This window comes from Podarcis raffonei, chromosome 1, assembly GCF_027172205.1.
Source record: "Podarcis raffonei isolate rPodRaf1 chromosome 1, rPodRaf1.pri, whole genome shotgun sequence".
Taxonomy (NCBI): Eukaryota; Metazoa; Chordata; class Lepidosauria; order Squamata; family Lacertidae; genus Podarcis; species Podarcis raffonei.
The window spans coordinates 65,063,661-65,090,012 of NC_070602.1; the positions used below are offsets into that span (position 1 = coordinate 65,063,661).

General features: G+C 41.9%; 1 protein-coding gene and 1 long non-coding RNA gene across 7 annotated transcripts; both read left to right on the plus strand.

Annotated features, from left to right (window-relative positions):
• Nucleotides 1–4,227: 4,227 nt before the first annotated feature.
• Nucleotides 4,228–20,945, plus strand: TCP11L1 (t-complex 11 like 1). 6 transcript variants are annotated; one of them, XM_053390391.1, is made up of 12 exons: nucleotides 4,228–4,815; nucleotides 5,655–5,702; nucleotides 9,126–9,244; nucleotides 11,147–11,306; nucleotides 12,673–12,805; nucleotides 13,618–13,738; nucleotides 15,361–15,581; nucleotides 16,580–16,716; nucleotides 17,546–17,733; nucleotides 18,256–18,437; nucleotides 19,068–19,240; nucleotides 20,144–20,945. In XM_053390391.1, exons 4-12 carry the CDS (start codon nucleotides 11,153–11,155, stop codon nucleotides 20,353–20,355), a joined length of 1,521 nt encoding a protein of 506 aa, XP_053246366.1. In that variant the 5' UTR covers nucleotides 4,228–4,815; nucleotides 5,655–5,702; nucleotides 9,126–9,244; nucleotides 11,147–11,152; the 3' UTR covers nucleotides 20,356–20,945. The 6 variants fall into 6 exon arrangements, with proteins under 6 accessions (XP_053246366.1, XP_053246378.1, XP_053246357.1 ...); XM_053390403.1 differs by having other exon boundaries at nucleotides 9,153–9,244; XM_053390382.1 differs by having other exon boundaries at nucleotides 5,659–5,702.
• An 8-nt stretch (nucleotides 20,946–20,953) lies between these two features.
• LOC128414720 (uncharacterized) lies at nucleotides 20,954–24,652 on the plus strand. The gene is made up of 2 exons (XR_008330714.1): nucleotides 20,954–23,815; nucleotides 23,889–24,652. It is a non-coding gene; the product is annotated as an uncharacterized LOC128414720 (long non-coding RNA).
• Nucleotides 24,653–26,352: the final 1,700 nt, after the last annotated feature.

Here is a 26,352-nt window from a genome sequence, read left to right on the forward strand (position 1 = left end):
TTGTTCAGATTCTTGATTAAAAAATAATGGGGTGGTGAGGGAAGTTTGGGCCAGTGTATGAGTTTTTAGCTTTGTTCAAACACTATTGGAAGCTCCTGAAAACTAGACTTTATTTGGTGAATATAATTTTTGCTCCTGATTGTCAGATCTCATTGCCACTGGACTATAACAACCACATGGTTTCTCTGTGTAACACAAGGCTGTTGGATATATATATATATATAACAAGATTGTTATTTGTCCATGACAAGTCTACATTTGTATGTGACTTGTTCACGTGTTGTGAGTTTATAAATACCTTCAATCCATTTGTTGAAGGGAGTTGCATTTTTATTTTTCCAGTTCTTCAATACCAGTCTTCTTGCTATAGTAAGGGTGTGGAGAGTCAATTCATATTGTTCCTTTGTTAGGTTCCATGTATTGTATGTGTATAATTCAAAAGGATATTTTTAGGCCAAGTTGGTCTTGAATTAACAGTGCATGGCAGTCACTTGCCAATTATGTAAATACCTGTGATTGTGTCTAATCTTATGTTCATTGAACTCTGAAGAACAAATAATCCTCCACAAAGGTGAGCAGCAGCAATCTTCCGTTGGTCCACTTGGGCATAAACTCCATTGAATTCAGTGGGGTTCAGAGTAAACGTAAAAAATAATAGGGCTTGTTAGAAAAAGCATGTTTGTTTTTGTAGGACATGTCTTATGTACAGGCCAGTTCATATGATCCTTGCGAACACCTCAGCTTAATTGTATTTGATAGTGGCCTGCTGAAATGTCGCTTATGCCCAAGGCAGTGAGTCCCAGTGATTGCTTTGTCAGTGGCACAACACAATCCAGAGGGATTAAGTACCTGCTTGGAAAATAAGGGCTGAATCATATACTCCAGGGTTGTGTAAATTACCCTTGGATGCCAAGAGAGTTTGGGATATGCATGAAGTCACTGTTACTGCCTTCTCTGCTGATAGATCTAAAAGTGCAGCTGATGGTGATCTGGAATCTACAGTATTTTTTTTAAAAAAACAAAACACTGTCTTGGTCCATGGAACATCTACATAAATCTGTAGTAGAAACCTAATGGAGGTTTCTGTGAACCTTCTTGGATTTAGAGGGCAGTTGTAAATCATCATTACTGCCATACCACCACTTCTGCCCTTACATGGACACGACAAGAATTGTATCAGTGCAAAGAATGCTCGTTGGTAGATGTTTTCCATTCTGTTGAACAATAGGGACCTGAAGCTAATAAACTGGCCAAGGGTGAGCAAAACTTTCCAGCATAAAGGTTCGCTCCTCAGGAGACTACCACCATTGAACCCATTTTTATTTACTGTTGCAATTGGCTCCATAATATGCAGCCAAAAAAAGAAAGGAAGAAAGAAATGCAAAGCTCCGCTTTAATATTTCTCACTCCTTTAATTGTGTTATTCCCACCATAATGTGGCATATTGGATTTATCTGTGCCAGTAGATAGGCTTTGAAGTATAGGCCCTATCATACTACTTGGCATTCTAGGCTTAGTTACTTGCTAATTTTCTGCGCATGGGAACATAAATAGTGCAAAGAGGAACCAAAAATAAATGGGGGTAGACTGCTTTTAATGCATTTCTGCTGATAATAAGAAAGTAAATGCTGCTGCCTATATCTTAAAAAGTTTTCCTGTTTGGAAATGGTTCCAAATAAGGCATATGCTTAACCATTGGCCTTCATGTGTATAGTTCATATGTATAGTTTCTAGATGGCCAACTATGCTTTAGTTTTGTTTCTCAAAGAGCAATTCCTTATAACAGATTTCAATGGCACTCCAAGTGTGGGCAGGGGAAGTGGAAAGGTACAGCAGGTTTATGGTACTTGGACTCACTCAGAGACAAAGCCACGCCAAGGCACAGGAGAGCCATGCAGTATAGCACACACCAGGGTGGTGCATTATTATGTGGTTGGCTCTCTGATTGCTAAAATAGGGGCTTGGGAAACAACCTATTGGGCGCAAAAATCAAAGGGATAAAAGTGCTGTCTGGTTTCAAGTCACTGCTGCAAGATAGGACCATCCCATAGTAACCTGACAAGACAATATGTCATGTGACTAGTGACTGCAGAGTGTGGCTGAAGTTAGGTGTGTTGGGTTGGACTAATCTGGATCCAGTTTCTATTGCTAGGTGCTGTCTTCTGCTTCACTGACTGCTTTTTTCCATGGCTGGTTTCTCGCCTGATGGTATCATTTTCAGCTTTGGCTTGCATTTTTGCCTTTTGCTCAAATGGCCGATTATAATGCTTTGCAAGTACTGTAGTACTGAAGCTACATTTATCTCTCTTCCTCCCCCACCCCCCACCCCAGTTTCCTGACTTGTTTCCTCCTGGGATTTAATTGATCTCTCTTTATATAAACAGTAAAATTGTGGATGTGTCCCTTTTCAAGCGATGTTTTTAATGGTTTATTTGCTGTTCCTTAGTTTTTTTCAGAGGTAAGCACAGAATAAACTGATTTTACAGGTACTATCACTTTCTGAAGATATCTTATTTGTTTTGTCTAAGCTCTCATTGTTTCCCCCTGGACTAATGTTCTGTTCTGGATGCCAACCAATTCTGAGCTGTAGGGAATTGTCCAAGTAGAAGTGAGCCATCAGTCACAGATCTGCAGGGATTATAAGGGAACAGAAATAAGGCACTTGAATCTGATGAAGGTTTATAATGTTAACCCTCCTACCTAGATGAAATACATAAGCAGGGCTTTTTTCAGCCAGAAATTGCCAGAAATCAGTTCCGGTATCTCTCAGGTGGGAGCCATTGCCATTATAAGAGAACAAGGGAGGTGTTCATGGTGAGTTCCAACACCTCTTTTTCTATAAAAATAGAAGTGATATTGAGGATTAAGGATTCCTATGCATTTCACATGTCTCCTAAACACGTTCAGGATCCTTCCAACAAAATGACAGCAACAGACCTGTGCTCTTGGAAGTAAACATTTTATAGAGGGAATAATATAATTTCCCTACTCACTCCCCCCCAGTTACATTATTCCAAGAATAAACATAAGGTGATATGATACCTGTCGGTTGCCTCTGCAGAACAATGTAGATTTATTCTCACAATGTGAATTTATTCACATTTGTTCTGTTTTGCTTCCCACTCGGCATTCACTGTTTTCAATCGGAGGTTAGGTAGGTGGTGACTAGGAAATAAACTTTCTCTGTGGTGACACAATGTATATCTCTTCAAATCATTTATTTGCCCAGCTATTTAATTGCCGTTGTATAACTTATTATTATTATTGGTAGTTATAGGCTATCTTTCAGGAAGGCCCCCTCTTCTATTTTCCTATTTTTACTGAGTGCATTGTATGTTGCTTTTGTTGACTTCTATTGTTTTTACATAGCATTTTGTTGTATCTGCTTATGCTGTTGCATATTTGTTTTGGTTAGTCTAGAATGATGTCATCTAAAGGGCTCCTTCATAGCTTTAATTATTGATTGTAAGACTGTAGTTTAGTCAGGAGAGGGTTAATGGAAGCAGCATAACTTCCTGAGGTAACTGATAGCACTGGCAGGGCGATCAACTACCCACTTTATTAAGGAGGCATCATTTAGACACCGGAGCTCAGCTCCCCATACACCCCACACCTGCTGCTGCAAGTACCCCTAGAGGCCCGATTCTGCGCTCTGGGAGAATCCAGTACTAAGGCATTGTGAAGCCACCGCCCCCCTGAAACCTAATGAGCAGTTTTATTTGGCGCTCTGATGCTGAGAATCCAAATGATGCTCAGCGCCAGCCTGTAAATAAAACCGTTTATCGTAACGACGCCAGAATCTCAGGTGACCTTAATTTTATTTTTAAGAAACCAAACACGAGATAGGTGCGGACACCCTTGAAATCTCTCACCATTCTGTGAGGGGGGTGCATACGCCATTCTTTTTTCTTCGTCCCACCCCCGAAGCCATGTAGCCTAGGGATCTTGGGGAGTGAACCTCACTTAACACAGCAGGACGGCATTCCCAAGTAAACATGTCCGGGGCTGCAATGCACCTGACGAGCTGGCGCGACCGATCCCTTTCGGACATTGACCAGCAACCTATTTTGCAGGACGGCTGTGCGAGAGAGCCAAACAAAGGCTGCCTCTTGAACAGCGTGCATGCTTTAGAAACATGTTTGCAGGGAGGCGTTTCCAGCACGCCCCATGCCAGTCAGTCCGCATGGCGTTAGGCTGTCAGTTCATTGTTTCGAGGTTTATCGGCGGTTTAAAATAAAAGCCGTCATAATAGTACTCAGTCCTGCCTCTGTATGTGTGCGTGTGCTGGTGGGGCTTTTGTGTGGCACGGCGCTCCCCTCCCTCCATGCACACGTACAGTGGGAAAAGCCTGGATGCAGCAGCGGTAGTTCTGGAACAGAAAAAAAGGCCCGGGGGGGGGGGAGGGAAGAGCCTTTCGCCCCTCACGCCTTCCGCCAACAACCTCGTCTCTTGATTGACAGCTATCTTGCGTATTGTTATCGCCGGCACGCGCGCGCTCCTCCCTCCCTCCTCCCGCAGCTGCCCATTAGGACTCCTTGCGCTTTGCTTTGAGGCGCTGCCGCTTTAGCGAGGGAGAGCGCAGACATGGCGGCGCCCTGTGAGGAGCCGCCAGCTTCCCCCTGCCCTCTGCAGGCTCCGGGCTGCCTGTGAGGAGGAGGAGGAAGAGGACGACGACGGGGATTGCGAGGAGTTCCCGCTAGTGGCGCTGGCGTTGAAGGGCCGCGCCCTTTCCCGCCCCCCGCCGCCCGGACTCGCTTTCCGGAGACCGGGTGCAAAAAAGTTGCTGTCTTCCTGCGCTCGAAGCCTCCCTCTCGGGTAAGCGGGGCTGCGGGGTGGTGGGCGGGACGTCTTCTTCCCCCTGCAGCCCGGTTGCCCCCTCGCCACCCCTTGCCATCCCTGTCTGCACAAGGGCTGGGGGGTGGTGGGGTCGGATTTTGGTGCCCCAGAGAGCCGCAAACTCTGCCCCTGTCCCTGCACCTGCGGGCGCTGCAGCAGAACCGGCGCTGCTTGTTATTCGGCTGCATCGGGGTCCCGGGCCGGGGTCGCGACGGGGATGCGGGAGAGAAGAGCACAACCCTTGTCGTCCTGTGTGGGCCATTAATCCAGATTAAATCGGAAGGGATCGCATTGCTTATCAGGATGCATGGAGAGAGCGGGGAAATTCCACCGTGTCTGCCCTGCCTGAAGCATTCGTCAAGGGTTAACATCCGTAAAGCACGAGTTTGTTTTGAAGGGCTGTCAAAATCAGCCGATTTCCAGTCAGTTCCCGATGCGCGCCTGTCCGGAAATGAGCTCCACTAGCACAGTGGGACTTTACTGCTAGGTAGGCATGCCTGCATTATCAAGGCCTGCCTTCCCTTCTGGGCAGCCTCCCAGCAGCGGCATAGCTAGCTGCTCGGGGGCGGGGAGCGGGGGGGGGGGCGGGGCGAGCCTCTCCTCTGCCTTTCCCTCAAACTCATTTTGTCAAACCCCCCCATGACACCCAGGGCGACTGCAGCCCCCCCACCCCCTTCCTCTGCCACTGCCTACCAGGGGCCGCATGTAAGTGGTGGGCAGGGCCAGAGGACAAAGTGGCAAGAGCAACAACTGTTCAGTTTTACCTTTGTATAGTCAGCTACACACATTCATAAACCTCTGTCTCTCTATTCTCCCAGCCAGGCAGGGTGGAGAATTCAAGGATGTGTTCTGGCCAGGAAAGAAGGGTATGGAACAGGGCCAGTGATGGGGGTCCCCTGGGGAGGGGGTGTGGTGTGGTGAGCGTCCCAAGGGCCAGATAGAGATGCTTGGAGGATGACATTTGCCCCCTGGGACCGAGGTGTCCCCCCATACAGGATTGCAGCAACAGTCTTTCATTTGCTAAATGGATATTATTGTTCTAATCCTATATCTGAAGATTTTCCTTGTTTTGGAATATAATGGATATATTTTATTTCATAACTCTGCAGCTCCCCAGAAAGAAATACACCAGTTCTCTGATATCCCTTATTTTTATTCTCTCTGAGTTATTCAAAGCTTTGTCTGTGCCCACTGGTAATTTTTTATGTGTCACATTGGGAAATATATAGTTTAACTGAAAGGGCTGGCACTTCACTCACATCCCTGTTTTTCTAGTTCTTCACCTCAACATTACATGCTTGTCTGAGTAGTCATCTTTTTAGAGTTTCATGCAGACTTTTAGGAAACTGCATAGTCATGCTGTGGTGTAAATAAAATCCAAACAAGATAATATATATGCATTTTATGTATATGCTTTAGGACAAGTCATGCTCTGACACTATAATAACTTGTTTTGATGTGTGCTAAGGAAACGTTTTGATAATGGGGACTATACAAAACTTTAAAATTTTGCTGCTTTATTTCCAAGCACTTGTCTGCATTCATATAGTGATGTGCGCAGGACAGTAGAAAAAGTGAGTGGGGAGGAAGCCTCAGTTTTTCTTTTTATGCCTGTAAAGCCACCTGGTTTGAACTTCATTGATTTAAATCAGCACTGTGCCATTTTTTTCTGTGTGGTGGTGGTGGGGCATTTTCTTGGGAAACAATGTTCTCCACCCCTGCTGTAAACAGTGCTGTTAAAACTTGGCTGCAAAGTTTGGAAGACATCAAAGAGGAATTCTGTCTCGTTGATCTGTATTGCTCTGTTTCTCTCATTTTCCTTGGCTGCCTTCTGTTCAGACACCTCTTAATTGGGAGGTGGCAGGGTGCAAACCTAGATGGAAATTATAGCCTTTTGACATGGATGTCGTTTCTCAATGCATGTCTGCTGGTTGCATAGGCTCAAAGGTTATGGAATAAGTCATTATAATGATTAGCATATTTTTAGTATGAGCATCACACTGCCCAAGGTTCTGTGAAGCTGTGAAGTCCTGTCTCAAATTAAACCCTGTGGCTTCTAGGGAAGGCTATGGTGGTTGCTTCTCAAAGGTTCTGTGAAATAAACTCAAGGATGTGCAAGCCTGCCACACATCCATCAGGTTTATTCATTAGTCTAAACACAAGCAGGTGGAAACACATACTTCTAGAGGCAGACTCAACCACTTGCCTGATTAAATACTTCTCACCTGTGCTGGCAAGCAGTTCATAAACCTTTAAGGGACATTACAGCACAAAGGCTACTGCATTAAAAGGAGGAAAACACACAAAACCAAAGTGAAGTTGGAAATGCTAAAATAGAAAAGAAAAGATTGAGTGAAAAAAATGGGGTGGGTCTAAGAATGATGGGGAAAGGGACTACCAAAGAATTTCTGAAGAAAGTAAAGAATCTGGGAAAGTGATGATTACAAGGAGGGAGAATCATATGGGGAAATGATAACAGGATTAAAAAGAAGTAAGTGTTGAGATAAGAACTGAATGGGAAAGGAAAATGATGGACGTGTCAGTAGAAGTAGCATATTTCACATGATAAAGGCAAGCAAGTTAGGAATAAACCTCGGCTAGAACTCATCTTCCTGACATTTAGTGAAGGGAATATTTTGTGTGTGTGTAAGGAAAAGGATTCAGTTATATAGTCTGTAGTCTGAGGTGGTAGAACCCAAACAGGTTTTACCGTTTCGGTTACCCAAATCTTTACTGTCATAGAACCCATATGTAAAAGTGGTCAGAGGGATGGTAAATGTGACTCTCCCCATCCTTTTTTGTCCAATGAACTGCCATTATTGTTTTCCTCTCAGTGAGACTCTGAACCAAAATAAATCGTGCTGGAGAAAAGCAGCAGATGTACAGCAGTTTTACTGGGAGGGGGAGTTAGTTTTCCCAACCCAAATATCCCTGTTTCCATTCAGTTGCAACTCCACCACTTCATATGGAGTTGGCAGGATCCATGTTGGACCTGCCATTTTCATATCTAGTTTGTCTCGGTGTCTGAGAAATCAGCCTTCTTGATGGGGATGTTGCTATTTTGGATTCTTTTTCACTTACACGAGCATGCTAAAAGACTCCATGATGTTAGAGGCTGTAGAACTACTTGGCTGGAGTTGGTCACACAGGCATAGTTCTGCTGTTGAATGTGCTCAGAAGAATCCAGTGCATTGTAGGTTGCTTCCTTTTTAATTTGGCAATTTATGGACAGCCGAGCCATTCAAACTACATATGACACCAGGGAGCTTAGTGCAAACCGTAAATATGTGTAAATCATGGGTATAGTTAGGGATGTTTAGTTTTAATTATTAGAGTGGAAAACCGGTTATTAAAATCCCTCATTTCCTATACAGTCATCTGTTTCCAAAGCTGGGGTGAGAAACAAAATAGCAACATGGTACACTATAATCTAGCAAAGTGTCTTGTTTTGTTCTATTTGTTGAAGCTCTTTGCTTAATCCATAAGCTATTAACCAACACTTACTTCGAAAAACTGAAGGCAGCACTGGTAGAAGTCCAAACACAATTCTGCCTTCATCGAAAATATGGATAAACTCTGCTCTAATGTTTCTATTTATTTTAGAAGTTTTGTCTAGAATGTGAATAATACATTAAATATACAAACAGGTGTCGAACCTGGATTATATCAGTCATACATACTTTGGGTCTTCTGGGTTTGGGAAACTTTTGTGTTTGTGTCAAAACTCAAGAAGATGAATCCTGAGAAAATTCTAACTTTCCTTTGCATCAGAATGTCAAAGAGATAAGTAACCACTCAACTTTCTGAAGGCAGCCCTGTATAGGGAAGCATTTTAATGTTTGATGTAATATTATGTGTTTTATGAGATATATTTCTGAATGTTAAATAACTCAGTCTCAGTTGTGTTGAAGAAAACTTGATAGAATGCCTAGTAGATTCTAAATGCTTTTCAAATTTTGCTAGTGAGTTCGAAAGAGGCATTGTGAATACAAAATAGGATTTTTTGTGTGCACACAGTACAGTATAATGAAAATAGCAGTGTGACTACAGGAAAATGTCATATGGGAAGGATACTTCTGTGACAGTCTGCCTTTAAATTCATGTGATCAGTCACAAGCCTATTTATGTATAAATTGTATCTAAACAAGCAGGGCCTCCTTCCATGTAAGAGATTTGGGAGGCTTGGGATGCCAGATTCCTGTGTGTATTTGCAAATCTGCCCTTTGTTACTGGCGTTTTTTGTATTTGCTGCTGTGGAACCTAACTCTATTGTGATGGCTTTCTTAGAGACCTCTTGCTTCTGTTTGGCTTTGCAGAACTTGAAGCTGTAGTCTCGCCCCACTGCTTCGCTGGCTCTCTGCCCTTTTCTTACACCCTGAAGGCTTGGTCCAAGGACATTAAGTGAGAAGTAAGTGTGACAATTCATTTATGTGACAATTCATTTATATGGCAAAGAGGCTACCATCATCTAGTGCGTGCCCTCAGGATCATGTGCCTGTGATCACATGAGGCTGGGGAGTGGGACTATGATCAGTCACCCTGCCTGCACTGTTTTGCAGGGTGCTCCTGGGGGGTGGTGACACCCTTCCAAGTGGCCCCATGAACCTTGAGCGCTTGGAGATCCATCTCATGGGGCAGCCTACATGCATTTGGAATGCTGATGTGACTCCACTAACATGAATGGCATTGTGGAGAGGCTGGGGTAATGGCATCTAAGGGGCAGGCATGTGTTTTCCAGCCTCACACAATTATAATATGATCCTGAATGCCTATATAGGATTATAGACTCAAAGGTCAGATATCCCGCCCCACCCAGACTGCTTAAATCCTATTTGCTACCTCTGAGCAATTCTTTTAAAAAAATTATAGTAAGAGTTGTGTGAGGCATTTCTTCTTTGTTCTTCCTTTCCTTTGTCCATTTTGCTGCTTCAGAGGCTTCCCTTCTAGACTAGCTAACCAGGCAATCAGCCAGCTTTGCATATCCCAGATGCTCTTTACAGGGATGGATTTTGTTTTGTAGTCTTAAGCGAGGTGAGGCAGTATCTGAATCATATCAGCATTTCCTGGGGAGATGAAAGACAGGTCTTCATATCCATCACCATCACTTGTCTCTTTGCTCAGCGACTTGATGCTGAAAGTGTGAACTGCTTCCCATAGTCTGTGTTCTGTTTGAGATGGTGTTAGTTTGGTAGATGTGTGTGATCTGTGGTGGCAACTGCACATCTTCACATCACTGGATGGCAAAGGTCTCTTGTTTCATCACTTACTGCCTTTTAGGTGAATTAATGTTCTAGCAGTAATCATAGGGGCTGGTTTGTTTGTTTGCTAAAGTCTGAAAACAGAACATTTTCTGAAACGAAAAGTTAAAACCAGAAATATTCTAGAAACATTTCTGGGAAAGTTTTCCGGTGCCCTAAATTGATGGGGAACTCCCTTAGCATGTATGACTTATATTTAGTAAGCAAAACTGTATGAACAGATCAAAGTCCACCCCCCCAATATACTCATAACTATTTGAAGTCAAATATTTTATTGGGGATAAGGTGAAAAAATTAAGTACACTTAATGTAGTTCAAATATGGTTTAAATGTTACATGCAAATTAATTAAAAAGCATTACTTGAATAGTATTTTTGTTGTGATTGTTCAGTAGCATACATTTCCTTACATGGTTACATTTCACAAAATTAAAAAGGTGAAAAAACCCAGGAAGGTGTTGAAAACTGTTAACATACTTTAACCAGACCCATATAATTTTGTCACACATGCATGTATTTTATATGCATATACATTTATGCTTCGTCAAATATAGCCACCTGAGAAAAGTTAATTATAACTTTAAAACTGCCTTATTTGCCTGGCATTATATCTATTAATTATGTTACTAATTAAGGTGGTAATACCATGTATTTTGGGAAAGGGATTATTTTCCAGCCTATATCACAGCTCTTAATATGGCATGATGTCAGAGCTACTATCTTTCTGTATTTGAAATTACAGTTGCTGCTATTATGATGATGATAATGATTATCTATAATCCTTGTTAGTTGATTGTTACCCAAACGTCTCCAGGCAACATTGTCAATATTGAAACAGTGTTATTTTATTCAAGTGTTTTTAAATAAATAGGTCTAACTTCTGTACAGTGCATATTTCTCTCCCCCCTCCCCCAATTTCAGAGAATTTCCCCTCAAAATTCTTAGGTAGAATCCTAGTTGGACTAACTGAATTAGATGCAGGATTTAGCAGAGAATTTGGCCTCAGTGGGAGTGCGTGTATTGGTTTAATTTCTTTCTTCTTAATCCAAAAAGCTGAGAATGTCCCAGGACCAAGGCAGGCCAGATACAAGTGAAGGAACATCAGGTAAATCAGAAGATAATCAGCAGGACAACTTGGATAACTCCGAACAGTCTTCCAGAAAGAAGATCCGACAGAATACGCCAAGTCCCAGCAGAGGCAATACACCTCAAGGTAAGCAAAATTACTACTTCAAACCTGATTTCCCTCTTCAGAACCAAAATACCCTCCAGGAGTTCTCTCTCTGTGTTCTGTACATCAAGGTAATTTTCTCACTATAAATGGAGCATTTTCTGAACGGTATTTTTTTTTATTCAATAAAACGTATTTCTTAAGCAAGTAGTAACGCTGAACCAGGCTTTCTACCTCACTTTGTGATATTGCACCACATACTCCAATGCATGGGGAGGAAATAAGACATTGGATTGACACCCAATGTTAGAACTGTGGGTTGTATCCAAAGTAGTGCTACGTGAATGTTCTGTGAACGCAAGGACTTCTGCTTGAGCAATTGAATGTTTTATCCCATCCTACTCCCATATGCCCCCTAAAACTGTTCTAATGGTTTCCCCAAATCTCTTGAGCAGTTTTGGGGAGGGCACATGCAAGGAGAGGGTGTGAAAGTCATGGAATCATGTAGTGTTGGAAGGGACCCCAAGAATCATCTATTCCAACCCCCTGCAATGCAGGAATCTCATTCCACAAGTGAGAATCCTAGCATTAATGGGGCACATTAATAGAGTACTGCCTCATGCTTATTTGTAGTCCAATCTCAGTTTTGATTTTCTGAAGCTGGAAGTCTTGCAGCTTTTCCTTTCTGTTTCTTCCTTAAATGGCAGAGTTTTTGGTTGCTTCCAATGTCGTGAATTCAACATACCCCACTTATTGATGAAGGGCTATATCTTTTGTTTCCTTTTAACAGCCCTCCTTTCCAATTTTCCTCTTTGATGTTGTTGTAGCACAAATTCTGCCCATCTGACAGCTTTCACTTTTTCCTTTTTGTGACCATACCTTCCTTTCTCAGAAGGCTTGGTAAGGAGAAGCATATTCCTTCTCTTCATCTTTGAATTTTGCAGGCACGGATTTGCACAGAATGACCTGTAAACAGCCCACTTCTTTGTGCAGCTTCAAACATGATGGTAGCATACAAACTCCACAGGATGGTCACAGACTGAACATGGCAGCCTTCCCTACCCTGGGGCCCTCCAGATCTTCTTGGACCAACTCCTATCAGCCCCAGCCAGTCAGGGATGATGGGAATTGCAGGCCAACCATATCTGGAAGTCACCACATTGGGAAAGGTTGAGATGCACCATTAGATAGCTTATCTTTTTTGAGGACATTCTTGAAACATAGTGGACATTTACTTCTACTATTTCCAGTGGTATCTTCGATTGTCCATCCTTATCAATTCTTAGGAACTGTAAACTTTAAAATAATACAGGCTATGCTCAGTGAGATGGGAACAGTCATCTCTGTTAATTTACCATTTTTTAAATTAATGGGACATTTTGCTGAAGTATATTTCATTGCCTTACAGCCAGCCCTCCTCAGTTTGTGTCAGTGGAGGAGCTGATGGAAACGGCAAAAGGAGTTACCAACATGGTGTTGGCCCATGAAATTGTCGTCAATGGAGGCTTCCAGATTAAGCCAGCCGAATTGCCAGAAAACAGGTATGATGTCTATTGTCGCAGGCATAAAAAGTTTAAAACAAAAATTTTTGCTGTACGAAAAGTCAGCATCGCAACTAGTGGATCTAGGGGTGGGAAAAAATCAGTTAAAAACATCTCACTGTTTTTACATGGAAGTGAGAAATACAGAAAATATTGTGGCTGGTCAGGCATTTGTTGAGAGAACATAAGCTTGTTAACGGTGGATACACCATAGCCTGTTTGCCATGAACCAAATGCATAGGATCCTCATCCTGTGAACCACATCCTCTCCCCAGAGCCCCTCAGCAACAGGCTCATCTAGCCATGAAGGTTAGCTTTGTACATCTAGCTCGTGTTATATCCTATATGTAGTCAGGGAACGTTATGTTCATGTTTCTACATAAAGTCTGTTAAGAGCATTCCTCCCCTAGGAGGAGATAGAATGCTTACATCAGAATACACACATAATCAGCTATGATTCAAATTCACCACACAACTCATTTAGGAAGCTGTTTTGCATATTATCTATGGAGGGAGTTCTCAAAACCTTCCAGCCCTTCTGGCACCTACGCCCCCTATCCTTTTCATCCCATTTTGGCGACAGAGTCTTCCTTACGTGTTCCTTTTGAGCTAGAACTTCCTCTTGGACGCAGTTAATTATCTTGTTCTCTACCAATGTATTTTCTTCAACTGTAATGTTGGACATTTCAAGTAACCATCTAACTGCTAGTGATGGTCCTTCCCCCCCTTTCCAAGCGTCACAAGCTCATTGTACTTGGCTTTGTGTTAGAATTACCATTTCAGTTTTCTTCTCCTGTTGTGTTGCTTGTCAGCCTTGAAAGAAGAGTAAGGGATATTGTCCACAAAGCTTTTTGGGATTGCCTGGAAACACAGCTAAAGGAAGATCCACCATCATATGATCATGCAATTAAACTTGTGGGAGAGATCAAAGAGGTAAGAGGGGCTAATGTATTTCCATAAGCATACTTCTTGTCCATACATGATTCTACATTGTTTAAGGGTAGTTGCAACTGTATCAATCCCAGTACAGGTCTTCAGAGACCTACACTCTTTCCTGCTCCCAGTACATTTCTTCTTTCTCTTTGCTTCCTGTTTTCTAACTAGTAACCAGCCCATAAAAAGGTTCTGCCCTTGCTTTCCTGTGACTGCTAAGTTCCTTTGGCAGGTACTTTGTCAAAAGCTTTTTGAAAGTCCAAGTAATTATATTATCTTCCAGATGGACTTCATCTACGATGTTTGCTAATATCTGCAAAGAGTTGTAAAAATATGATGAGGCATGTTCAGAAGCATCTTTGATTTAGACAAATATAGATCCTCATGTTCTGTTCGAGCCTCACAAAGGCGTTTGATTGGGTACTGCTGGAGCCAATGTACAAGACTAGATAAATTAATTGGCCTGATCTATCAAGGCAGTTCCTATTTTCTTAGACCAATGGCATCTTTAGTCTAGTGTCCTGTCTTCAGCATTGACCCTTTTTCATAAGGGCATGGAATGGTGGCAGGCAACACCTGAATCTTTTGGATAGCTTTGCAGCGCTTCCATAATGACTTACAGCCTTAAGCCCTGCCCCACTGTGCTCTGGAATCAGTATGGCAAACAGTTTCTGTTGTCTCGTAATCCAATTTACAACCTGTCGCTAGTGAAAAATTATGTCGGTCACAGTCTGCCACTTGATTGACTGAGGCATTTCATTCCTCTTCCCTGGCCCCTTTAACATCTGTGATGGAACTACTCATTGTGTCTCCGCGTATCTTCAGAACCTGCACACTGCTTCTCCTCTGCAAAGTGAGGTCAGTAGAGGGAGATTTGCAGGGAAGAAGTGGCAGCAAGAGAAGCGGAGCTTAATCCTACCCTCTCTTCCAGTTTCCTCCTTACAATCTGCAACCCCATCTCTGTTTCAGATCCATGTTTGTGATGGAAATAATCATTCTAAAATTTCAGCAAAGTGGCAGTTGAAGAACAGGTTAAGTACCCTTTCTCACATCCCCTGTTTCCCTGCTGATGTCCCTCCTTGACACCACTTTGCAGAATGGAAGCATCAGACGTGAGTTTAAGGATATAAAATGGAGCAGAATTTGTCACCCTTCAATACACTGGAGCTTCTGCATGCGTACACACATAAGCACCAGTGTTAACTCCCTGTTCCAGAAACCAAGGGTTGCATCCAGCAAAGTCATTCTGTTTGTGCAAGGGCTTCCACTTGCAGAATGGAACTACCCCTCCCTCTCCCCACATTCCATCCCCAAATATGCTCCAGAGGGTTGGAAAAAGCCCTGCAACAGAGTGGTGGAAGGATGGAGGAGAGGAAGGGGATGTTCTTGAGCAAGCAGAAATCCTTGTACACATGGGATTACTTCATTGGATAGAACCCCGAAACAGTTCTTCTGTACATAGTGAATGAAAACTTCTATGAAAACTGTTAATGATTTGACCTTATTTTACTTTTTCTAGTAACACAATATTGCTGCAACTGTTAGTCACTTTGAAATAGTGTTGATTGATACAGCAACAAAATACTGCTATGAGCTAACAAAGGAACATTGCTTTCTTTCAGACGCTTTTGTCTTTTTTGCTGCCTGGCCATACCAGATTAAGAAATCAGATTACCGAAGCTCTAGACCTGGAGCTGATAAAACAGGAGGCAGAGAATGGTGCCCTTGACATTTCAAAGTTGGCAGAGTTCATTATTGGAATGATGGGAACGCTCTGTGCTCCAGCTAGAGATGAGGAAATTAAGAAGCTGAAAGACATTCATGAAATTGTTCCCCTGTTCAGGTACTCACATTAAATCAGTGTCTGCCTATGGAAAAATACTTTGAATGTTTTTGATAACCATTGGCAGGATACAAAAATTATGCATGTAGCAATGAAATCATACATGTGTGTGTTCGTGTTTGTTTAATGGAGAAGTTATTGGTGGAAATGCAAGTGCAAGAATAGTGAATAATATGGAAATTATTTTTTATCAAGACTACTTTTATAGAGGAATTCATTGCAACTGGGATTGCCCTCCCCAGCTAGTTTAGAAATAAATAAAATCATGTATACTCCTAAATACGCACAAAATTTGGCATTTATGTCTACTCCTCCCTACAGCTTTAGCTGACATGTCAGACTGAGGTGGGAATTCATATTTTGCTTGTATATTCCTCAATGATGAAGGGGAAGGGAAAGGAGGAGAAAGATTTTTTCTCACATTGGATACCAGATGCATGGGAAAGTATTCTAGTCTGGCCTTCTGCCTGACATTGTAATTTCTGTATGGGTGGGGGCTCTTGGTTTTTGTAAAGATGAGCATTAATTCATGTAAGCCCCACCTGTAGTCTGAAGCTGTCTCAGGCTTATCATCTAAGCAAGAATTGGGCAGTAGTGATCTGAAAAACCGCTAAAGGTAATTTTTAGCATATAATACATATGCCAACAGAAGTGTTCTCTAGAAAGCACTGTATTTCTTCATGTTCTTTAAAAGGGGATTGTTCCTAGTTCTCCCCACATAGTTCTTTAGTTAGATTACTTAAATATGATTTTCCCCCTTAGCTCTTCACTTTTTCATTTACTTTATCTCCTTCTTTTACATTTGATAAATATTGCAAATTTTGGGGGCATGTGATTTGATTTATTGCAGACATTTAGACATGCTGTATTTCTTATTGATACCGTTTTTTAAAATACTGTGCATTGTTTTGATTTTTTTAAAAAAAAACATTAAGCGATTTATAAATGTTCTTAAATAACTACACATACCAGCTTGAAATGTCTTCTTGATTTTGCAGAGAGATTTTTTCTGTGTTGGACTTGATGAAAATGGACATGGCCAATTTTGCTGTCACCAGCATAAGGCCACATTTAATGCAGCAGTCAGTTGAATATGAAAGGAAGAAGTTTCAGGAACTTTATGAGAAACAACCAAGTACGGTTTTTGTTATTTTGCATTGCCAAAAGATCTGCTTTTTGTTTATTAAAAGACAAATTTATTAAGCTGATTCATCATAACTGTTCAGTCCTTAATTTGATAATTATGCCAAAATAACTCCCCATGAACGGCAGAAAGCTTACTGAACTCAGTGGGGCTTATGTCTGATGAGCTGTATATGGGAGGTCCTTCTGCATAAACTTTGGGTATTTCTCAGTGCCATGAATGGGAGCATGCAATGCAGTTTAAAGATTGCACTTTTAGCATAACTATTAGGGGGGAATGAGCGGTGCTAATAAAAATAAGCATTCAGAGTGCAAATGTCTGGATATCTATTTCAGTTTTTAAAGCCAAATTATTAAGCAACTAAAAAAATTCAGTCAGCTGAAAATCCAGAAACAATAGGTCCTTGAATAGAATTATTCAACATGCCTTAACTCTTAAGGCCATCTTCCCTAAGGACTGACACCCTTCCCTAAATGTCTTTCATGTTGGAGGTGATGCTGATCCGAAGTAGGGAGATGGCTTTCTCAGCTGTGGTGCTCCAAGTATGAAATATTTTAGATGTGATGATGAGAGACCTCTCTATTCCCCTAGGCATTTTAAGTATTGTTTCACATCTTGCACCTGCTCATCTTATTTGTCAGCTGTTTTCATGTCTTTTGTTTTAAATTGTTTTGATTGTTTTTATTTTGTTCATATATTGCGCAAACCATTCTGTGCAATCAGTTTTGACCAAGGGGGTATAGAAATATTTCAAGTGGATAGGCAGGAAAATGGGTTGATGAGAAAATAGTCTGGTAAGTCAGTTTCTCCCTCAAAACAGATTCCTTAGATTTCGTCACTGAGTGGCTGCAAGAAGCTGCGGATGACCTGAGATCCAGAATGGTGCCTGCTATTGATCATGGTGCCACGTCTACCAGTACTGCTCCTCTGCTCTGTCCGGTTGCTGTACAGAATCATGCATACCTTAAGCTCCTCAAATGGGATCATCTGCAAAAGCCTTTTCCAGAGGTAACTATTTGCTTCTCTGCAATTACTATAACAATGTTTGGATTGGTAGGGTGCATTCAGACATACACTTGAACTCGGTTGGGCAAGCCCCTTTGAATGCTAAATACAGGGATGAGTATGGGATTGTGTGGCAGTGTGGGATGTGCTTGTTGTTGTTGATTATCATCTTTGAACCTAATCTAGAAGTTCCTGGTAGCTTATACACTGAGTCCTCTTGTCAAGTGGAGCTGTTAGTCAGTCTCTTAACACGTCTATGCTCATCTGCAATCTTATCGTGGATGAAAGGGCTGACCTGGCATGTTTTGCTGAGGCTTGGGTGGATTGGCTGTTCTTGCAAGGATGCTTAGTACTGCACCTGGCTAGACCAGAGGATTGAGGTGAGGGTGCTGCCGTTATCTTCACCAGACAGTCTCCTGAACTAGGAAATGGACGTTGAGAGCTTACACTATATAACATTACATCATCTCGCCTTGCTCCCTGCATTTATTATCCTCTGTTGTGTTAATTTTTTTTCCTCTCCAGACTGTGCTAATGGACCAGAGCCGCTTCCAGGAAATGCAGCTGGAACTGAACCAGCTTATTTTAACTGGAGCGATTCTTCTGGTAACATTCAATGCTGCAGGCACAGCGCTTTCAGGCTTGCCAGCATTTACGGCCAATCTCAAAATGGTTATCCGGGTACTGCTGACAGGTCTACACCTCCCGTGAGTACCGTGTGACTTTGGGGCCCTTTATAGGGTGATGCAGGATGATATAGACTTCAGTTTCAACTAGATCTCGGGCCTGTTTTTAAAGAAGACTTGCACATTTTCCCCTACTTCTCCAAGTAGTAAAAGGCTTTAGAAATTATGAGGAATTTCCATTATAAAGAATAAATAGCCTTTCAGATAATTCTAATCTTCACATTTGGAGTAACCTTTGATTATATCACTTCAGATTACAGGGCTGTGGGAATCTCCTTATAGTCTCACATGTAAGAAATAAAACGGAATGGGAAAGGGTTATAGGTAGTTTCTTGTGTGGAGAACATTTAAACATATGCATTCTGAAGAGTTATGAGTCTGAATGTTTCTTAATGTAGCTCCCAGTTGTGTCTAGGAAATTGCTGACACCCCCCCCAATATAGACACACCCACTTGTTTCTTTGAGAACTCAAATCCCCTCTTTAAAAAGGAAGTAGTTGGTGTGTGATGATTCTTCCAGTAATGTTCCCTCAGTCTGTAAGGTTTTTACTCGTATAGTTCATGTTTTGTTTGATTGGCATACATTAGCTAACCTGTCAATTAAATCCCATGTTGCTTATGAGCTGTTAAAGTTTGATCATCTTTTCCTAGCTCCTTCAACTTGAGTGAAGCATTGGCTATCATAAGTGAAAAGATTTGTGCTGAAGTTAATAGCTGCCTTTCCCAACATGGATTCACACCTTTCACACTTGAGAAGGAGACGGAGCTTAAAGGACAGATCCAGGCTGTGGCCAAGCCTAATAACACTGTGTGCAAACTGATAGGTATGCTTTGTAGATGAGATGACTGCTCTTTTCCCTGCAATAGTTGTGCAAAATCCATTGTTTTGCATGTCTAAGTCAAACATATATTTGAGGACATGGGTATAGCTTATTTTTGTAAAATGAAGGGGATAGTAATGCTTCAAATGAGTGAATGCACTTGTTTTGAGATGAGAGATTGTATTGGCTGCATGTGCACATCATAAGACTAAGCCAAAAATCCTGGTTTCAAGAGCCAGGATATGCATGAGCAGTATGCACTTGTAGACAGCCCCTTTCTTGCTGCTTCATTCCTCCCTTTCTTGAGCTGCAAAAGCAAGCCAGGACTGAACCATAGCTTCTTGTTATATGCATATCCTGAAACTATGACTAATGGCTTCAAAACAAGCCCAAGGTATTAAACCAACATTAAACCTTGGTTGAATGACTCTGTCTTGTTTGGAAGCTAAAAACCAGTTTCAAAGTTTTCATGTAATGGGAAACTATGCTTAAGTGCTGGATCCTGTAAAGGGAAGTGGCAGGAGCCTGCAACCACTGCCTAGCATAACCATTAAAAAGCTACTTTGTCAAGGTGTGGAGGTAAAAAACCAGGAAGCAAGGGCTGCTTTTGGAAAATGAAACGTTTTCTTGAAGAATTACTGAAAAGTGAAGTCAGGTTTGAGTTTTCTATCTATGAGTGGTGGTGTTCCTCTTGGAACTGGGAAGCAGAGATACATGGGAATGTTTGAAATGAAGGTGAAATGATGCTAAAAGAACTCCAGATTTTGTTCTGTCTGTGATTGCGATAAGACAGTTGTATTAAAATAAAAATTAAGCACCATTATGGGCCTATTTGATATGTATTATCAAAAGAGGAATTTGGGATCTTTCATTAAGTCTTACTAATAATTTACTTCCCTTCTCAAGATTCAAGAATCCAGTCGTTTCTGGAGAGCTACCTTGCTTCTGGCCATCAGAAATCTCTTCCTGCCATTCCTGGTGGATTAGGCCCTATTCAGAAAGAGCTGGAGGAAATTGCTATCAAGTACGTTCGCCTTGTTGACTACAACAAGATGGTCTTCAGTCCTTACTATGAATCAGTTCTCAGCAAAATACTGAATGAAGAAGACTCATCTTAGCTATCTGTGAGCAAAACTGGGAAGATGTCAGACTCATTGGTATGCTGCCCTAAAGAAGATAGGGTAGGAGAAGGCTGTCACACTCATGCTTTCTGTCAGAATGATGAGGGATGGGAAACCGAGGCCTCTTTCAGACCCCAGTTGTTTCTTGGGGATCCCCACAGTCTGTCTTGGTATCCCCTATTTCCCACCAGACCCCCTCAAACACAGACCAGTTCTGTTTAGGAACTTAAGTCAAATTCAACACAGCACAGTTTTATTTAGGCACTTGTGTGTTGGAAGTAGAGCGAGAAGTTCCAAGATTTAAATGTTCACTTCCCCCTGCTTTCACCCAAGTTTAATAACTGCTCGAAGCCAATGCCAGTCCGCCATTGGACAAGTGCAGAGATGTGCTGCTTCCTTCCCATCCTGGTTCTTCTGGCTGCTGTGTATGCAAGTGTGCTTCTGTACATGGATCACTGTTATTTGGATCAGGGTGGTCAACTGTATGTGTTGTAGAAAGCTTACAATCCTTGGGCAACAGCTTTGCTGGGAATCTTTCACTAATACAGTAGCGATGGCTGAGTTGCTTTTACATCAGGTGATGTAAAAGGTACTTACTAATTCAAAGCAAGTAATAACTGATGGTGTATCAACTTTTGAAATAAGGGCTCGAGGGTAAGACTAAAATGATAGATGTTGAAATTATCCTATTAGCATGTACATTGATGCAAAAGGGGCTAGTAAACTTCTCTTTCTATATTAAGTTTTAAATAGTTCTGAAGATCATCCCAAAAATTGTATCAGAAACTTCAGTTTCCAGATACTCAAAACTTGGATATTGGTAGTTAAAGCACTTTATATGCAGTCTTCAACACTCTTAAGTCCTTCTGCCAGCCAGGTTTTTTTTCTAAAGTATTTTACTCTGTACCTGCAGATATTCTACCAAAAGCGTATATAACTATATTTTTGTAGAGTATTTTCTGGTTCTTCTCTACTGCAGTATTCACATTCTGTAGGCTATATATATTGTTTCTCCTCTCGAAGTGAAAACAAAAAGTCTGATGAGGGAATTTCTTCCTCCTGTATTGCTGGAGGCATGAAATGCTAATATAGGTGAGGAAAAGTTTGGATATCTGAAAAAGTTGGATAATGGAGTATCCATTTAAGTTCATTCTGGAATTTATCTACATATTATAAAAGCCTGTGATTTAGGTGAGAAGTTGGGCTAGCTCCTAGCTTAGTAATACAATACTGTGTCCCCAATCCAAGTGCTCTTTGTACATAGTTGTACATTATGAGCCTACAGCTTAGCATGTGTGCTTGCAGAGAGATTGCTGGCACTGATCATGGTGAATTCCTCCCCCTCCCCTTTTACCTCATAGAGTAGCCTTTGGAAGGCCTGATCCAGCAGACAACCCACAGGCAGGAAGTTTCCATCTGCCTGTCACATCACCCTTGCTGGACTTGGATGCAATACTTTTATTTGAATGTTAGAAATAGTGATTTTAAATTTATAGTAGGAAGTGGACTACCTTTAATGTCCCATGGAGTTTATAGAAAACTTTCTGCTAGGTTTTAAAACAAGTGTTTTCAGGAGTTCATAAACATGTGACTCATTGGATACTTGAGGACATTAACTGTTTCTTAGGTAGGCTCTCTTGTTAAATGTTTTCTAACATCAGAGAAATGGATGTCTATGTTGAGTCACAAATATAGGAGGCAAAAATAATTCTGTGAATTGGCTTTTGAAATTGCTTTTGGTTGAAAAGTCACAATGCACAGTATGCTTCCTGAATGTTTGGTAGCTGTTTTAATCTTAAAAGGGAACAAAGTTAAAAGCCTCTACATTAGTGCTTAAGTGATCTCTCTGAATAATAGAATTGCTGTAAAGCAGACCAGCCCCCACCCATCATTATTTGATGAAACTTTCTCTGTTTATGGTTTTTTAAAAAGAGGTTCTCTTTAACTATTCGGCCCATTGTGTTTGAAGTGTGATGCTCGTGATGTCTGGATATACGGCAAAGGTATAGGGCTAAAAGGTTTTCCTCTGTGAAAAACTGGTTGGCACCTACCTGAAACGTAGATCTATGAAGTTTGAGTGAGTCTGTGAGGTTGGGTTTTAGGACCCACCAGTGCAGCAAAGGCAAGACAAATGTCTTAGGAAGGGGGCGGAGCTCCCAGCATTCCTCAGTCTATGGACTCACGAAGTGGAAAGCAGGCACTAAAATTCAAATGGTTATGAAATAGAACAGTAACAAGGACAAACATACAATCGTCCCTCCCCAAAAGTAGAACCGCAACAGGAGTAAATTTACCTTGAAAGCAAGGCTTGATAATTATGCAACCAACCTAATCCCAACAAGGTGATACTTCCAATCAACTCTCAAATTTTATTACACGCATTGAATATGGGTGTGGCCCTTAACTAGCTCACTCACACAATTGAGACCTGTGTTTCAGGCAGGTGCAAATTGCACCCATAGCGGGAGTGAGCCTGTCTGGTTGGGACATAAAATGGCTAATCCCAATTTGGGCAGGACCCTGACAATTAATCTGGGAAGATCTGCTGAAGGACAGCCTCAACCTCAGCTGAGACATGCTTGTCAATTTACTATAAAATTGACATACTTTTAAATGACATACTTGTCAATTTTATAGTGTTTGACAAAAGGTTTTGGGGGCTATGCTCGTAGCTGCTTTACAGATATCCTCTAAAGGAGCATTGGTGGAAAGGCTGCAGCCCTTGTGGAATACGTTGCCACATTTTTTGGTATTGGAATCTTTTGAATTTTGTATGCAAAGACAATGCAAGCCTTAGTCCACCTAGCAAGGATGGATGTGGAAACCCTGTGCCCCAGAGTGGGCAGCTGAAAGGACACAAAAAGGGAATCGGTCTGCCTCAAATCTCTGCTTCTTACTGCAGGTCTTTCCCTCTTCTGCCTCCTTGTCTGTTCAAATATGATTTGACTGTAGCATTGTCTATGCACAAAATGATGTGAGTAAGGCAAAACTGAGGGGAGATGTGCTGAATCACCAGGTAGGCTGCTGTGAGTTTGAGCTAGTTGACACCCCCCACCCCAAAATAGGCTACCTTCACAGGAGACCACAGGGCCTGAATTGAAAGATGTTGACAGAGACCCAGCCCAGCAGGCTGTCATCCAATGTGATGATGGCTCGAGTTGGATCTTCCAAGGGGAGTGCCTTTACGTAGGTTGTGGCTATTTGTCCGCCAGCATGTGGCCAGGCAGAGATGATGTGGAATCGTGATGTGATGCTGTCTTCCTGCTGTCACCAGTCACTGGTGAGTGCTTCTAAGGCAGTAGCACCCACTGTGATGGCTTGGCATGGAGCTTTGCCCAAGGTGGTGCTTGTGATACTGATATGCACACCCAAAGGCATGGGACAGCTGCGTAATGACCACTTTTTTTTGCTGTTAAGGGACTTCTGGTGGCTGCTTTAATTCAGATTACTCTGTCCAGTGCTGAGGGGATAAACCCTCTTACTGTGTCCAGAAGTGTGCCTAGATGAACCAGATGTTTTTTGGAGCTCAGGTGCACAGGGTGAAATCTAGGCATGTCTCAGTGGCATCTCCAAATTGTGCTTGACCATCTTTCAGGTGTAAAGTGTGGCAGAGTAGATTAGCAACAGGAAGGTACTTTCAGCAGTTCTGTAATGTCAAGTTGTAGAACATAAAACTTGTTAGCCAAAACAAGCAAATTTTTTGTACTTCAGCAGAGAGTTCCACTCATCCTTGGTCACAGATGTAAATGGAGCAGGAACTGGACTATATCTAGTCACTGGCTTTGGGTCAGGTAACTTGGTCACACCTGTGAGAGGTGCAGACAGCTCTTCAACTAGATTTATCATTATCATTGTTTATTTGTATGCTGCCTATCCATAGTTAAAACCATTCTCAAAGCAGTTTACATGAAAATAATTACATAACTGCAAACATAACAAAAGTAGCCATGAGTGATAAATAAAATGTACACAACATGATCAAAAGATACAAAAAAAAAAAATCAGTACAGAGGTACCTCGGGTTACAGACGCTTCAGGTTACATACGCTTCAGGTTACAGACTCCTCTAACCCAGAAATAGTACCTCGGGTTAAGAACTTTGATTCAGGATGAGAACAGAAATTGTGCGGCGGTGGCAGCAGCGGGAGGCCCCATTAGCTAAAGTGGTACCTCAAGTTAAGAACTGTTTCAGGTTAAGAACGGACCTCTGGATCGAATTAAGTTCTTAACCAGAGGTACCACTGTATCAAAAACAGCAAAATCAATATCTCAAAAATTAAATCTTGACCCCCCCCAACAAAAAATCCTGAACCCCACGACAAGAATTTGTAAGTATCCTGAGTAGCAGGTCTTCCAGGACTCACAGTCAAGATGGTCCCCAAGCAAGGAGGGAAGCCATTACCACCCCACCTCCTGGTCCAAGGCCCTTAATCCATTGTTTACCCCAGGCTGCCTGACTCAAATGAAAACAACAAACAAGCCTGAAGAAAGTCAGAATAGAAGGACATAGAAGCAGAAAGCAAAGACATGTACAGCTTGCAGTAAAGGCAGGACAGATTAAGGAATGCCTAGATCTCCTCCTCCTTCCCAAGGTGTTTGTCACACTGGTGAGGCCTAAACCTGGCGCAGCTCACTCCAACTCAGGAGATAGATGAGTAGATAAGATACCCTGGACTACCACAAAGTATCAAATCAGTGTTCTTCACATGGAACAACATTGACCACAACCCAACAAAAAACAGTCATCTCTCCCATTGATAGAGACTTCACTGTGCTTAACTTTGGCTGGGTTGTACCTCTCGGGTCTAGAATTGCTAAAGTAAAATAATTATTCCTCGGTTATATTAGTCAAATTGTTCCTTTAGGCTTAGCTTCCTACACATCTGACCATTTAAAGAAAAAAGTGCTGCTTGATAATTTGCAACAATAAGTTGGAAAGGGGTGGGGATGGTAAAGGTGGAAATTCAGTATTCTAATATTGTCTGACTTGTATTTCCTTGAAGCTGTTAATGTGATATTGTTACTGTTTTTCTTATGTGTTTTATGTTGCTGCTGTTTACTTCATCTATGCACCACTAACGTGAGACTGTAACTCATCTGTGATAAATTTTTGTGTGTACTTTACATATTGCAGTTACAGATAAACAGCGATTGCCCGCCATTCTTCTTTCTGGTCTGTATGCAGTTTTTGCGCCTTTCATTACTTGTTGCAGGCAAGTATTTTATCTTTTTAATTTCCCCTTAATATCTATGTATGTGTTCAAGTCCTGGAAGAAAGAGCTATAACTTAAAGTGCAATTCTACAAGAACTGCTGGGTATGCGGAGCAGTGGATGGGTTGGTTGGACTGCAGTGCTCACCTTCTGTTGCAGTGCCGCTGCATACTGGTACAAAGAGATTTGAGGGAACAGTGAGATAAGAGAGACCTCTGCCTTGTCCCTCTGTCCTGGTATGCAGCAGTGACACAACCAGAAGCAGGTGAGTGATTTGGACTCCCCCATGCCATCTGTTACTGTGTATGTGTTATTGCCATTGAGTTATTTTAGCTAGTAGATTACTCGAGAAGCAGTGCCACTTGCCACATAAGGAGGTGGTTACAGTGGTACCTCGGGTTACAAACACTTCATGTTACAAACTCTGCTAACCCGGAAGTAGTACCTCGGGTTGAGAACTTTGCCCCAGGATGAGAACGGAAAGTGTGCTGGTGGCTTGGCATCAGCGGGAGGCCCTATTAGCAAAAGTGCACCTCAGGTTAAGAATGGTTTCGGGTTAAGGACGGACCTCCAGAACGAATTAAGTTTGTAACCCTGAGGTACCACTGTATTTGTAACCTCAAGAGCACACCGGTGTGTTGGCTATTACTGGCCCCTGGATGTCTAAGGACCTGTAGAAGGATAGGTAGTGTTCTGTGACCTTGCAATAATTCCCAGTATGTGTATCCCCATAATTTCATCCCATTTCTGCATTAATTACACTTTTAGAAATTCCAGTATAA

Bases quoted from the DNA above. Each gene is read 5' to 3' on its own strand.
- TCP11L1 (XM_053390391.1), top strand. From the start codon at position 11,153: ATGTCCCAGGACCAAGGCAGGCCAGATACAAGTGAAGGAACATCAGGT. The intron at 13,739-15,360 runs GTAAGAGGGGCT...GCTTTCTTTCAG, and splicing joins TTGTGGGAGAGATCAAAGAG to ACGCTTTTGTCTTTTTTGCT. The intron at 18,438-19,067 runs GTGAGTACCGTG...ATCTTTTCCTAG, and splicing joins CTGACAGGTCTACACCTCCC to CTCCTTCAACTTGAGTGAAG.